Here is a 12834-nt window from a genome sequence, read left to right as displayed (position 1 = left end):
CCCGATGCCCGCGCCCTCGCCCGCACACGACCCGTGCCCGCGTCCTGTCCCCTAGCCTGCACCCAGGCCAATCCCAGAGACGCCCGGTACCTTGCCACACTAGCACCAACATACACAGGCTTTCTGTGCCTCGCTGGCGGAGTGAGGGAAGGGCTCTGCTCCCTCTCCACCCCCGTGGGTGGACAGCCCCCCCCAATGGCTCCATCACATCCAACAAAGGCTGGGCAGTGAGTAGGGGTGCCCCCCCATACTACATACCTGGGCTGCCGGGGCCTGGCAGCGGCACCTTCTTGGAGGCTGGGGTGGGTGAGCCCTGGGTCTTGGGCACAGGCTGAGCCAGGACAGGCTTGGGAGACACGGGTGGCTTGGCCGGCTTCCGGGCATTGCCGTCGGGCAGGGGCAGAGGGGGCAGGTGCGCCAGGTCGGCGGGTGGCGGCTCAGCGGGCGGGGGTGGCGGGGGCAGCTCCGGGGTCCCGGCCTGCTCCGAGGCGGGTCTGCGGCGCACTGTGGCTGTGCCGTTCTGGTACACGGACAGCGGCGGGGGTGGCTCGGGCCCGGCCTCCCGCTCCTTGGCCTTGGGTCTGCGCTTCACCGTGTCGGACTCGGTCAGGATGAACTTGACATTCTCCTGCTGGCTCTGCTTGGCCCGGATGCGCCTCTTGAGCGTGGCACTGGCCTCCACCCTGGCCAGGGGGGGGCCTTCCGCGCCGGCCTCTGCCTTGGCTGGACCTCGAGGCCGCTGCCTGGTGGCCCCATCCTCCACAAAGTGGCCCTGCTCCGTGGGTTCTCCCGGGCCCCTGCGGGCTGCGGCCAGAAGCCCCGTGACAGGCCCGCTGAGAGTGCGGCGCCGGTTCACCACCTCGCCATCCGGCCCGATGGCCTCTTTGTGCTTCACCGAGGCCAGCACTGTGGCCACCCGGCCAGGCTCCGGACTGGCAGGACGAGGGGTGGGGTGGCCCTCGGGGGGTCGGCGAGCGCCCCGCCCCCCGCCCCCAATGGAAGACAGTTCGAGCATGGCCGCGATGCTCTTCACGCTGCCCGCGCTGCCCGTGTCCACGCTGCCTGCGAGGTCGCTAGCCCGCCGGCGCTGGGCCCGGACGCCCAGCCGGTTGTCTGGGGCAGGCTCGGCCTCGGCCTCAGCCTCGGGAGCTGGCTCGTCAGCCATGTTGGCGCTGGCCACGGCGGAGCTGGAGCGCTTGGGCGGGGGTGGGGGCGGTCCCTTCTTGCGAGGCCGCACGGCGAAAGACTGGCTGCGGTTGACGTTCTTGTCGTGGGCAGCGGGGACCCTCACAGAGTGGCTCCGGCCCACGCGCCGCTGGACCGTGGCGTAGGGCCCCGAGGCGGCGGGCGCCAGCAGCTCATCTCGCTCCGGCTCGCTGTCGGACGCCGCGTAGCGATTCAGGCTGTGAGCTCGCTTCTTGGGGCGCCCAGGCTCCACGTCGGCCTCCGGGGGCAGACAGAGAGTGGGCACGGTCGTGGGCACAGGCGGCGGGGCGGGCCCCGGTGCCACCGGCCCCACCTCGCTCTCCACGGGCTGGGGCAGCACGTAGGCAAAGCCACGGTGCGTCGGCGACTGCGGCAGGGAGCGAGGTGACGAGGGCCGCTCGGCGGGCGGCAGCAGCTGTGGGGTGGGCTTCACCTTGGCGGTGGCCGGGCCGTGAGGTCCCCCGAGGGCTTGAGGGGAGCCCGGCCGGGCTTTGGTGGGCGTCTGCGGGGGGGTGAAGGGGCCGGCCCCCGGCGGGAGGACCTGCCGCGGTTTGCCGGGCACCGGGGGCACGCTGGCCCTCTTGATGCTGTGGCCGTGGCGGCCTGGCCGGACCTCCTTGGGCGGTGTGCCGGGGGCCGGCCCCTCGTCCAGCAGGTACTCCTGGCTTCGTGACATGGGGCTGCTGGGTCCAGGGGGGCCGTCGCCCAGCAGCTCCTGCGAGCTGCTCATGTGCCGAGCCCGCCCCCCCAGGCTGGGCTCCGGCCGCCCGGCCGCCCTGGGGGTGGGGGGCAGGCGGCCAGAGGGCTGCTCTGCGGGTGCCTCGGCCGGGCCGGTCATGGCAGCCTGCAGCTCCCCGCTGAGCTCGCTGTCCTGGAAGGTGGTCATCTTAGGAGACTGGCAGTCGGCGGGGGCAGGCTCAGGCGGGGGGGGCGACTCTATGGCCGTGGTCTCGAGCGACTGGGGTGCCTTCCGCCGCAGGGGTCCCCCCTCGTACTTGGCATATTCGGCCTTCTGCAGCTCGGCCAGTTTCCTCACCGCCAGCATCAGCTTCTTCTGGTGTCCTGAGTGGGGCAGGGGGCGGGTCAGGCGCGGCAGGAGGTGGAGGGGGGCCTGGGGGCAGGGGCGGGCCCTCACCCAGCTTGGTGATGCCGATCTCCTGCAGGTCCTCCCAGGTGATGTCGGTGATGAAGTCGATGTTCTCATAGCCGTTGTCCACCAGCACTTTGTAGTACTGGGCCAGGCCGATCACGGACAGCCACACGGCCAGGTTAGCCTACGGAGCACGGACATCGAGGGGCAGCCGGAGCTAGCCGCTCACACCCTGCCCCCCGCTGGAGCTGTTGGAGGGAGGGGCACTAGGCCAGCAGTGTACGACAGAGAGAAGGACAGACAGACAGGCCCAAGGTGTCAGTATTGAAAAGCAGCAGGTGCCTAGCCTCCTCAGGCCCAGGCCGGCAGGCGCCCCCGCATCCCCACGGGACACCGATGTGGACACGAGCCAACACACAAACACACAGGGGCCTAACTGCAGGACACAGTTCCCGTAGAAGCAACGTCCTTAACTGGCCGGGTGGCCACAGACACAGTGCCCTGAGACACACCCACACGGGGACAGGACACGCAGCGTCACGCTGGATACGTGCATCTGCACACACCCTGAACACCGTCCTTCCAGCCACCTGCACCAGACTCAGCTTCCCTGCCTACATCAGACACGTGCCACACACCTAACACACACCCCACACAGCCACAGCACACGTATGCGCATATCCACACGGTCATCATTCAGAGTAGCTCAGCAACCTTCTGGGCACACAGTCAGTACCACCCGTGCGCCACACTCAGCAGCCTCAGTCGCACCAGAGACAGAGTGAGGCGAGGCACACAGGGCCCGGGTACGCTCCCCGGAGGCCCTGACCTACTGACCAGATAGGCAAGGCCGGGTAGAGACTAGTGCAGGCATGGAAAGATCCAGAGCCCAGGGGAACGGGGGCATGGGGCAGCCAGCAGCCCCTCTTCCACAGAGCCCTGACTCCATGCGCTCCTGTCACATCCGGTGGCCTGGAAGCCGCCCTCCTGCTCTGCCCCCGCCCCTCCAGGCGCCTACCCATTCCTACAGCAGGGGCCGAGCCGTCCGTGCACACACCGCCGGAGACCAGACTGTGAGCAGCCAGCACGGGCGGCCCACGCCGAGGGCCCTCCTCCCCGGGCACCCCGACGGAACCAGCCTGAGGTTCTCACACGGGCTGTGTGGCCAGCAGTGCTGTGACCCTCTGCAGGCTGTGTGGGCCCGGTGGACAGTGCCATGGGGAGGATGCCTGAGTGTGGAAAGGGCACTCCTGGCTCCAGGCCCCAGCGTGAGCCCTGGCCCTGCCTGGCGGGCGGGCTCCCCGGCCCGTGGCCGGCATGCAGGCTCTCCACGCAGCTCCCAGGCAGCAGACCATCCTCCACTCTCCAATCCCTGAGGCCCCGGGGGGGGGGAGGGGGGAGGGTTTAGTTAGGGAGACAGCCTGTCTGTTGTCTGTCTGTCTGCCTGCTGGTCCTGGCTCGGCCTCCAGAGTGCAGGAGCCTTACGGGTTTGTGCTCGGGCAGCCAATCAGGGATGCTCAGGCCACTGATCTCAGCCGTGATCTTCTTCCGGTGGCCTGGTTTGGTGACACCGATGGCCGTGAGGTCCTAGGCAGGGAGGAGGCGCATTAGCAGGAGGCAGGGTCCCATCCCCGAAAAAGGAGACAGCTGGTGGGAAAGGAGGCCGCAAGCTCACCTCAGGGGTCATGCGGCTGATGGTGGGCAGGTCATAGCCAGCATTGGTGAAGTTGGGGGCGTAGAGCTGCAGCTGGAACGTGGCAAGCCACTGGCTGACTGCCTCTGCGCTCTGGAAGACACAAGGCATCAGGGCTGCGGCCGCCTGCAGGGCCTCACCCAGCCTCCTCAGCACCTCCTTCTCTGTTTAGCCGGCAGGCGGGAACGTTTGGTCCTCCGTGGTGATCCGTGAGCAGCCAGGCTCTGGCAAGCCGGGGCCTGGCAGTCTGTGATCTGCCGCCTGCACAGCAAGCGTCCGCAGCCCTGCAAGCTTCTTCTGCGGGCTCCACCCGGCCGGTCCGGCTGCTGTCCGGGGCACAGCCGCCCAGCCCGGCCTTCCCCATTCTGCACCGGGTGCTCCCACAACCATCTTGAGAGGCAGGCGGCTGGGGGGGCTCTGGGGGAAAGGGCTTCAGGATGGGCTGCTCAGCGCTGTCCCTACCAACGTCCCTGAAAGTGGACCCGTGCCACCAGCGGGGCCTCGCCTCCTCTGCTGTACAGGACTCAGCCAGCAGCTCACACCTCCCAGCACACAGGAGCACGCACATGCACCCCACTGTACGCGTGCTCACACGTCATCCATCTGCCTAGCCACACGCACAGGTGCCTAGCTCACAATTACACCATTCATACACACACACACACACACACACACACACGTCACCCTCCACACCAAATGTGCACACAACTAGCGCACAGCCTACATGACAGACAACACCTCTACACCGTACTTGTGTGTGCACACACAACTGCGCACACAGACAGACGGACAAAAGGACAGGGTCTGACCTGTCCTGGCTCCTGGCAGCTGCTGTGGCCAGGCAGGCTGCCTGCGTGCCCGTCAGCCCATCAGCCCGCCAGCCCCACCCCTCCCCGGGAGCCAGCCGGGCCCCGTACCTTGCCCTCTGAGGCTGCTTCCAGCTTCTTCGCCGGCTGCTCCCCGTAGAGCTGCCCGCCGTGGGCTGCGGGAAGCTGGGGCCTGCCGGAGCCTGCTGATGAGAGGGGGTGGCAGGGCACGGGCCGCGCAGGGGCGGCCTCTGCCGGGCCAGTGGAGCGGGAGCGGGGGGCGGGGGCCTGCTTTTACCTGTGGGGCCCTCAGAAGGCTTGACGGGGCTGTCCCCCGGACTGGATTCCGAGGTGGACTTCTGGGAGAGCACCGTGGCCAGGAGCTGCAACCCAGACAAGCTGCTGGCCGGCGCTGCCCCGGGCCTGGCCCGCCCCAGCTGCCCAGTGCCCGGCCCCACCCCGCTGACCTTAACGCCTTCGGAGCCTGCGTGCAGGGTGTGGCCCCCGCCGCTCCGGCCACCAGTCCCACTGCTCAGACTGCCGCTGCGCTCGCCACCTGCCAGCCGAGGGAGGAGCGTGAGGCCGGGCCGGGCCCTGCCGGAGCCCCACGATGGTGCCTGGCACAAGTGCTACCACCCCAGTAGTTCGGAGGCCCCTGGCCTACCTGCAAAAGGCTTCCTCAGCACCCAGATCTCCTCTGGGGGCGCAGAGGGCCCCGCCGCACTGCCTCCCTGGGGCGGGCTTGGCTCACTGCCTGCTCGGGCACCTGCAGGCCGAGCACAGCCTCCCTGAGCCCTGAGCTGCCCACACCCAGCCAGAGGCACGAAGGGCCCAGCAGAGGCACACGCACGCCTCTGGAGGCGTCAGCCTCCTCCTGCACTGGCTGTCTCCGGGGGAGCTGACAGACCCTCAGGAGACCAGGAGAGAGCCACTGCTCCCGGGGCCCTGGGGAAAACGGGGCAGAGGACGGCCGCAGGGGTGTGACCTCTGTGCTGGGCCTGACGCTGATTCCTGGTCTAGATGGTGACCTCGGGGAACGCTTTTCCGTCTCGGTGGCCTCTGTACAAGGCCCACGGAGCCCAGCACCCTGAAGCCATGCCCTGGGGCTTCTCTACCTGGCTGGCCCGCCCGCCCACTCTGTTCCCGCTGCGTTGGCCTCCTGTCTCTCCGGGTGTCTACCTCCTTCGTGTCCCAGTGCCTTTTTTTTTGTTTTTTGTTTTTGGGTCCGGTCATGGGGCCTGAACTCTGGGCCTGGGCACTGTCCGTCAGCTCTTCAGCTCAAGGCGAGAGCTCAACACTTGAGCCACAGCGCCACTTCCGGCTTTTTCTATGTATGTGGTGCTGAGGAATGCAACCCAGGGCCTCCTGCATGCAAGGCAAGCGCTCTACCCCTGAGCCACCTTCCCAGCCCCGCAGTGCCCTTGCACGTGTGGCTCTGTGTGCCCTGCTCCGTGCTGGGCTGGGCTGCCTACCTACTGCCAGCCTCCCTGTGCTGCCCCTCCTCCAGTGTCATGTCCTCCCATGCATCTACCGCTGGCTGCCCCCTCCCAGCCCAGGGCAAGCTCCCCAAAAGTGCAGGCTGCGTCTGTCTGGGTCCCCGTGCGTCCCTAGAGGCGGCCTGAGCACTGCACCATGGTGGGCAGGTTGTGCCCGCGCAGTACGTGAAAAGGGGCCAGCAGGCCAGGCTCTCAGCTCGCTGGCTCTCCACTCCCACTGACGACCCCCCGGCTCCCCTCTCCCGGGGACTCCGCCCCCGAGCGGAACTTGCCTGCCCGCTTGGCGATGGCCTCGCCCAGTGAGGATGGAAAGTAGCCCACCCGGTCGTTGCCGGTCCGGTTGTCGTGGATGCAGCCTTTCCACCGGCCGTCGGGATGCTGCTCAAGGACCTGGCCGAACGGGTGGGCACACGCTGAGGAAGATACTCCAGGCGGGGCCAGCGCCGTAGCACCCCAGCCCGGCTGCTAGGAGAGGGTGCTGTGCTGTGGGAGCATGCCCGGGGACGCCCTCCCCCCAGGAACACCCCCCTGCCCCGCTGACAGCACCCAGGGGCTGTCCTCACCGTGATGATGTCCCCCGCCTTCACGTTGAGGCTGGTCAGGTCGTAGTTGTTGCAGTAATCCTTGGTTGCCCGGACCTGCAGGGCTGCAGAGGCCTCTGGGGACACAGGAGGTGACCCCTAGTCCCCCCATGGTTCCCCCAGACCCGGGCTCCACCCCAGACCTGGGCCCCACCCGGGCCCACCTCGTAGCAGCTGCTTGATCTCCTTGCTGGCCTGGGAGGTGGTGAATTGGTGCACGATGTCCAGGGCCGTCTGGCTATAGGTGTTCCTCACCTGAGCGTTGATCCCGCTCTACATCAGCCAGAGGAGAAGCCGCCGTCACTGGCCTCTCCCCTCTGACCCAGCCCTCCCCCCAGCCCCCAGACTCACGTCCAGCAGCAGCCGGACCACCTCTGTCTTCCCACAGAGCGCAGCCTCGTGCAGGGCCGTGCCAGCCTTGGTCTGCCGGTTGATGTCGATGCCAGCCTGGAGGAGGAGTCTGGGAGGAAGGTGGGGGTCATAAGCAGGACTTCCCCAAACATTCTCCAAGACAGTCCTCGATGCCCAGGTGTCCCGTTGGCACATGCAGTATCTGAGGTTTTACCAAGCACTTGCCCAAGGCCTGTCCCTGGCTAACGCTTTGTCCAGTCCTGGTGGAGGACCTTCTCTGTTGGAGCCCTATCTTACGGCTGGGGAAACTGAGGCATGGAGGAATACCCAGCTGACAAACTGCAGGGGTCCCGTCCCCCAGCCCACCAGGGTCACCCTCGCCTGGGAAGCGGGAAGCCACACGGCAGGAGGGGGTGTCTGACCACATCCCTGGGGGCCCCCAGGAGCTCGCCAGAGCGCCATCCCACCCACCTGCCATACCTGATGATGTCGATGTGCCCGTTCTTGGCTGCCAGGTGCAGGGGACTGGTGCTGTTGGGGTCGGTGGCATCCCCGGGCCGGGGCTCCAGCAAGGCCGCACACATGTTGCTGCTGAGCAGCAGCTGAACGACCTTGAAGAACAAGTGGACAAGTGGGGGGCGGGGCCCCCCCCCACGTCCCCACCGGGAGTAAGGAGGCCGGGAAGGTGGAGCCCGGCCTAGTTCCCAGGAAAGACTTACCCCGACACGGCCAAACTCACAGGCCAGGTCCAGGGGCGTCTTCCCGGAGTTGTCTACCATGCAGGGGTTGGACTGGTGCTGTAGAAGCATCTCCGACTGCGGGTGCAGGGCGTGGTCGGCCCTGGGCGTCTTCCTCCCTTCCCCTCCCCCTCCCCCTCCTCCCCCACGAGGCCTCACCACGTCGTAGTGACCGTGCTGAGCTGCCAGGTGCAGGGGGATGTGGCCCTCATCGGACGGGATGTTCACCGCCGAGCCGGCCTTCAGCACCAGCTTCATGGGCTCCTTCCGGCCCTGCCAGGCTGCGTAGTGGAGTGGCCTCATGCCTGGACATGGGTGGGGATGGGCGGGGACAGGTGGGGACCCTGGCCTGAGGACACATTCTTTTTTGTTGTTGTTGTTGGTCGTGGGACCTGAACTCTGGGTCTGGGCGCTGTCCCTCAGCTCTTCAGCTCGAGGCTAGCGCTCTACCATCTGAGCCACAGCGCCACTTCTGTTTTTTTCTGCTTTTGTGGTGCTGAGGAATCGAACCCAGGGCCTCAGGCATGCAAGGCAAGCGCTCCACCACTGAGCCACCTTCCCAGCCCTGAGGACACTGGTTCTCCCTGAGTCAGACCCAAACCTGGGCACAGAGCTCAGCAAGGTCTGTCCAGGCCGAGGGGATTGACTCCTGAGCTTGGGCGTCTGCCCCGGCTTCCTGGCCCCACAGCAGGCTTGCCTTTGTTGTCCTTGATGTCCACAGCAGCCTGGGCCTCCAGCAGCAAGGTGATCAACTCCGTGTTGCCGTTCAGGGCGGCGTGGTGCAGGGCTGAGAAGCTGGGCAACCAAGGATGGGGTCTAGGAACAGGTACACCACCCCTGGCCCTCCCCAGCGGCTACCTACCCCACAAAGGCTGCCACTGCCCCAGCTGGGAACTCACCCATCTGGATCCTGGAAGTTGACGTTGATCTTCTTGGTAGAGCCCAGGAGCTCTGGGGGAGGAGGGAGACACAGTGAGGGGAGGCTCTGCCCAGAACCTCCAGGCAGAGTAAGAGCAGGGGAAGGTAGTGGAAAGCTCCGGGCAGGCTGGGAGCCAGATTCCTGGTCTACAGCACAGATGTGCAGCCTGCGCTCGGCTCCAGGTACCGGCTTGCCCGTGCACCAGGGTGGACGGTGCGGTCCCCGCAGGACCTGGCCTCTGCACCTGGAGACAGCCCGCACGCACCCATGTGCACACACGCTCCCTCCTTGGGGACACCTACCATTGGTGGGAGGGAGAGAGCCGGCCCCATCTGTCTCTCCAAAGGACCCAGATGGGGCCGGGGGTGGCCAAGGAGGCTGGAACGCCCGGAAATGGGGTATCTCTGGGGGAAAGAGCTGCATCTCCAGGGTGCAGCCCCCTCCATCCCCCACTGCCAGTCCTGGCCAGGGGAAAGGGAGGCATGCAGGGCCGGGAGAGCCTTCATGTAAGCGGGGCCTTGCTCAGAGCCCAGGTTCAGCACCCAAGGCCTGGGGGCTACCCTTTCCCTTTGGGGCGGGAGTTCCCCGCCGGGCCGTCCCCTATCCCCGCCCGGCTGCCAGCCAGAGCGAAGGAGCCCACCAATAGCTCCCCCGTGGCCTCCCGCCAGCCCCCCTGCCCGTCTGGGCCGTGGTTACATAACCCATTTGTGGGTCAGTCGCTCCGTGAGAGGGGGCTGAAGACAGAAGCCCCTTTGTCCAGGCCCAGGGCAGGGGTGGGGGCAGGGGCTCAAGGGCAGGGGAGCCCAGCAAGTAGAGTCGCGGAGGGGAGGGCTGGTGCAGGGCTCCACTCCCGCTGGGCCCTGGGCCCTGGGCACCCCTGAAACCCATCAAGTCAGAAGGCCCTGAATTCACCTCTAGGCCTGACCAAGTCTGAGCTCTGGGGCCCCCGCCCTGAGCTGGAAAGAGTGGCAGAGCCTCCACCTCCCGCCCCGGCCCTCGCGGTGGATGCTGCTGCCGCTGCTGAGTGCCCTGGCGCTGAGGGGCAAAGCCTGGGCGTCAGCCCGGGCGCCCGGCTCCACACCCGAACCCTGTGCTCAGGTACAGCCTGCTGACTCTGCCTGGAGAGCCGCTCTCTCGCTCTGAGCTCCTTCACCCAGCCCGCATCACTAGTTCCCCGTGCCCCCGCCCCGCCCCTACCTGGCACACTGCTAGACACAAGTGAGGCCCCCCGGGGCCTCCGGCAGGGTCCCCGCTGGCACCTCCCCATCTCCCACCGTTGTAGTGACCCTGCTCCTCTCTTGCTCCACGCGCAGGGCCAGGCAAGGCCTCCTCACCCTGCCCTGCCCCTCCCATTCAGAGGCTCAGCCTCCCACCCTGTCCTCCCTACCACCCCCGGAATCTCATCGGCTTTTTTGTTGTTGTTGTTGGTCATGGGGCTTGAACTCTGGGCCTGGGCGCTGTCCCTCAGCTCTTCAGCTCAAGGCGAGCACTCTACCACTTAAGCTACAGCGCCACTTCCGGTTTTCTTGTGGTTAGAGATAAGAGTCTCTTGGACTTTCCTGCCAGGGCTGGCTTTGAACCGTGATCGTCAGATCTCAGCTAGGATGACAGGTATGAGCCACCGGCGCCCAGCCCATCTGCTTATTAACTTGTCTCCTGTCCATTTCCCCACTGAACTAAACACGCTAGGAGGATGAGGCCTTTTGCTGACTCTGCTCCCGGCTGTCCCTGTGGGGCTAACCCAGGGCCTGCCAACCGTGCGGCGGTGCTTGGCGGCGTCCATTCATAGTCCATGCGCTGTCGCCATCAGGGCCGGCTTGATGGGCAAGTAACCTGCTCGGCCAAAAACTCCTGATGTTTGGATAAGGACGTTGCATACTTCATTCTGCATGAGGGCTGCCCACGGTGTGGCCAGGCCTGCCACAGTCCCATCCATCGGGCCCGGGGCTCTGCTCGAAACCCTGTCCCCCTGGAGTGCTCTCCCTGCTCTCCTCAACCCCAGTATAGCTGTCCCCATCTCCAAGACATCCCGGGCCCTCTCGCAGCTTCCATGCGGGGCCTCCAGGCAGCTGGAGGGGAGTTCAGGCCAAGCACACCTGCTCTTGGGGACAGTGTCTAAGACTTCAGCGGGGCCTTGAGCAAGACAGACTCCAGGGGGGTGGAGCCTCTGCCAGGCAGGCCGCTAAGGCCCCGCCCGTGATGCTGAGCCGCTAAGACCCCTGCCCATGATGCTGAGCCGCCCCAGCCTCAGGGGCCTGCAGGGCACGGCGTGAGGGAGGCCTGCGGAGGCCGTCCCACCAAGGGACAGCAGTCCAAAAACTCAGGTTCTCCCGCGGAGAGACTGGTTTTCTGAATGAAATAGGAGCAAGGCATTACCGCAAAGGGCTCGGAGATAAGGAGGTGCCAGTGGTGACCAGCCGATGGCCCTGGGGGTGGGGGGGCTTCTCTTTCTAGGAGATCAGAGGCCTGAGAACCCAACATGACCCACTTCTTGGGATCCTCGTTCACGGTATCCCTGATAGCACCCACCTTCGAGGTCACACTCAGCCTCGGGCTGGAAGGGAATTCTTAGCGGCCTGGGGTGTCCACGGAATCCCTCCCCAGCCAGCCTGCAGTGGGGCTGGGGCTGAGAAAATGGCAGAGCTGGCTCCCCAGCAGAAGGGCAGCCCCTGCCTACATTTTCCCTCTAGAGCCCTCCCTCCTCCTCTTCAAGGAGAGCTGCTGAGTGTGTGTGCACGCACGTGTGAGGGGAGGGGGCGGGGCTGACGTGAGGGAAGGGGCGGGGCACAGGGTGGAGCTCAAGGTACAGGACCTGCCCTGGGAACACCTCCGTGCCGGCAGGGGTGGGGGTGGGTGGGGGTCTCTGGAGGACACTTCTGGACACCTCCAACCTTGTGGCCCAAACTCCAGCTGTACTTTGCTGAATCAAAATACATCTTACTCCAAAGCAGGCCAGCGTTGCCATGACAACTGAGCTAATTCATGGAGGGATTTCTCGACTGATTTATTACTCCCGCCCCTGTGAGTCAGACCATAGACGCAGGGGGCCAACACAGTGTCTCTCCTGCCCCAGAGGCCACACCAGGCCAAGGTGGAGGGAGAGTCCCAGGGAGAGAGGACACCCCCCCAACTTCCCCAGGGTAGCAGAACAGAAGGGAGGGGGGACCCTGCTCCCAAACTGCATGTCCCGGATGGGGAAGGCAGGTCGTGTTGACGTGCACTTTCTCACCAACCGTCCAGACACAGCAGAGAGGCAGGGACGGCCCCGAGGCCCATCCTGCGGACAGACTGGGCCCCTGCAGTCAGATGTGGGTGTCTACAGACTTCGCAGCCGCTAGGTGGAAGCCTGGACCTCGCTTGCCGGGGCTGTGTCTGCCTCTCCCTGGAAGCCCTCCCTTCCTCAGCGCGGAGACCCTGCACAGGGCCCTGGTGAGAGGAGCCTTCCAGCCGGCTGTGGGGCTGTGGGCCGGGGCTGGCCCGTGTGTGACACCTGTGCCCTCCCTCTGCACAGTGGACAGAGGGAGCCAGGCGGGGCTGCTGGAGGGCGGGAGGGGGAGGGGGTGTCTGCGTCCGTCCTTCCTGCAGTGCCAGGACTTGGCGCGGCTCTGGAGAGCGAGCCCCCCACCCCCACCCAGCGCTCCTGGGTGGTCTGTGGGGGGCAGGTGCCCAGGGCATGCGGCTCCCCAGTGCCGAGCGGCGCGGCCCTGGCCGTGTCCACACAGGTGCCCCGACACACTGACACGCTCCTACGTGCGCAGCCGCACACGAGACCGGTCCACACGCCCATCCATCCACCCATCCATCCATCCACCCATCCATCCATCCACCCATCCATCCATCCACCCATCCCTCCCCAGCAGCCTCCGGGGAGGCTCGGGGCTCAGCCGGGACGGTGCGGGATCAGGGCTGCCAGCTCGCAGGCCTTCCCTGGAGTCCCACAGTCCGGGCCGGGGGG

General features: G+C 66.4%; 2 protein-coding genes across 2 annotated transcripts in view; one reads left to right on the top strand and one right to left on the bottom strand.

Moving 5' to 3' along the window:
• The window catches only part of Caskin1 (CASK interacting protein 1), a 10073-nt gene extending 1168 nt beyond the window's left edge, over positions 1-8905 (bottom strand). Inside the window, exons 1-17 of the mRNA XM_013011247.1 lie at positions 8860-8905; positions 8658-8755; positions 8120-8265; positions 7943-8038; positions 7704-7834; positions 7224-7332; positions 7037-7145; positions 6855-6949; positions 6564-6681; positions 5460-5561; positions 5263-5351; positions 5094-5178; positions 4907-4998; positions 3972-4082; positions 3782-3883; positions 2342-2480; positions 259-2268 (exon numbers count right to left, since the gene is read on the bottom strand). Coding sequence (XP_012866701.1) covers positions 259-2268; positions 2342-2480; positions 3782-3883; positions 3972-4082; positions 4907-4998; positions 5094-5178; positions 5263-5351; positions 5460-5561; positions 6564-6681; positions 6855-6949; positions 7037-7145; positions 7224-7332; positions 7704-7834; positions 7943-8038; positions 8120-8263 — 3532 coding nt within the window. The 5' untranslated portion in view covers positions 8264-8265; positions 8658-8755; positions 8860-8905. The remainder of the gene's footprint in view (positions 1-258; positions 2269-2341; positions 2481-3781; positions 3884-3971; positions 4083-4906; positions 4999-5093; positions 5179-5262; positions 5352-5459; positions 5562-6563; positions 6682-6854; positions 6950-7036; positions 7146-7223; positions 7333-7703; positions 7835-7942; positions 8039-8119; positions 8266-8657; positions 8756-8859) is intronic.
• The window catches only part of Mlst8 (MTOR associated protein, LST8 homolog (S. cerevisiae)), a 25522-nt gene continuing 13728 nt past the window's right edge, over positions 1041-12834 (top strand). Inside the window, exon 1 of the mRNA XM_013011723.1 lies at positions 1041-1051. The gene's annotated coding sequence lies outside the window, so the exon portion shown is untranslated. The remainder of the gene's footprint in view (positions 1052-12834) is intronic.

Source organism: Dipodomys ordii, unplaced genomic scaffold, assembly GCF_000151885.1.
Source record: "Dipodomys ordii isolate 6190 unplaced genomic scaffold, Dord_2.0 Scaffold14, whole genome shotgun sequence".
In the NCBI taxonomy this organism is placed as follows: Eukaryota; Metazoa; Chordata; class Mammalia; order Rodentia; family Heteromyidae; genus Dipodomys; species Dipodomys ordii.
Note: the sequence above shows the minus strand (reverse complement) of the source record. Positions and strands in the feature narration are given on the sequence as shown.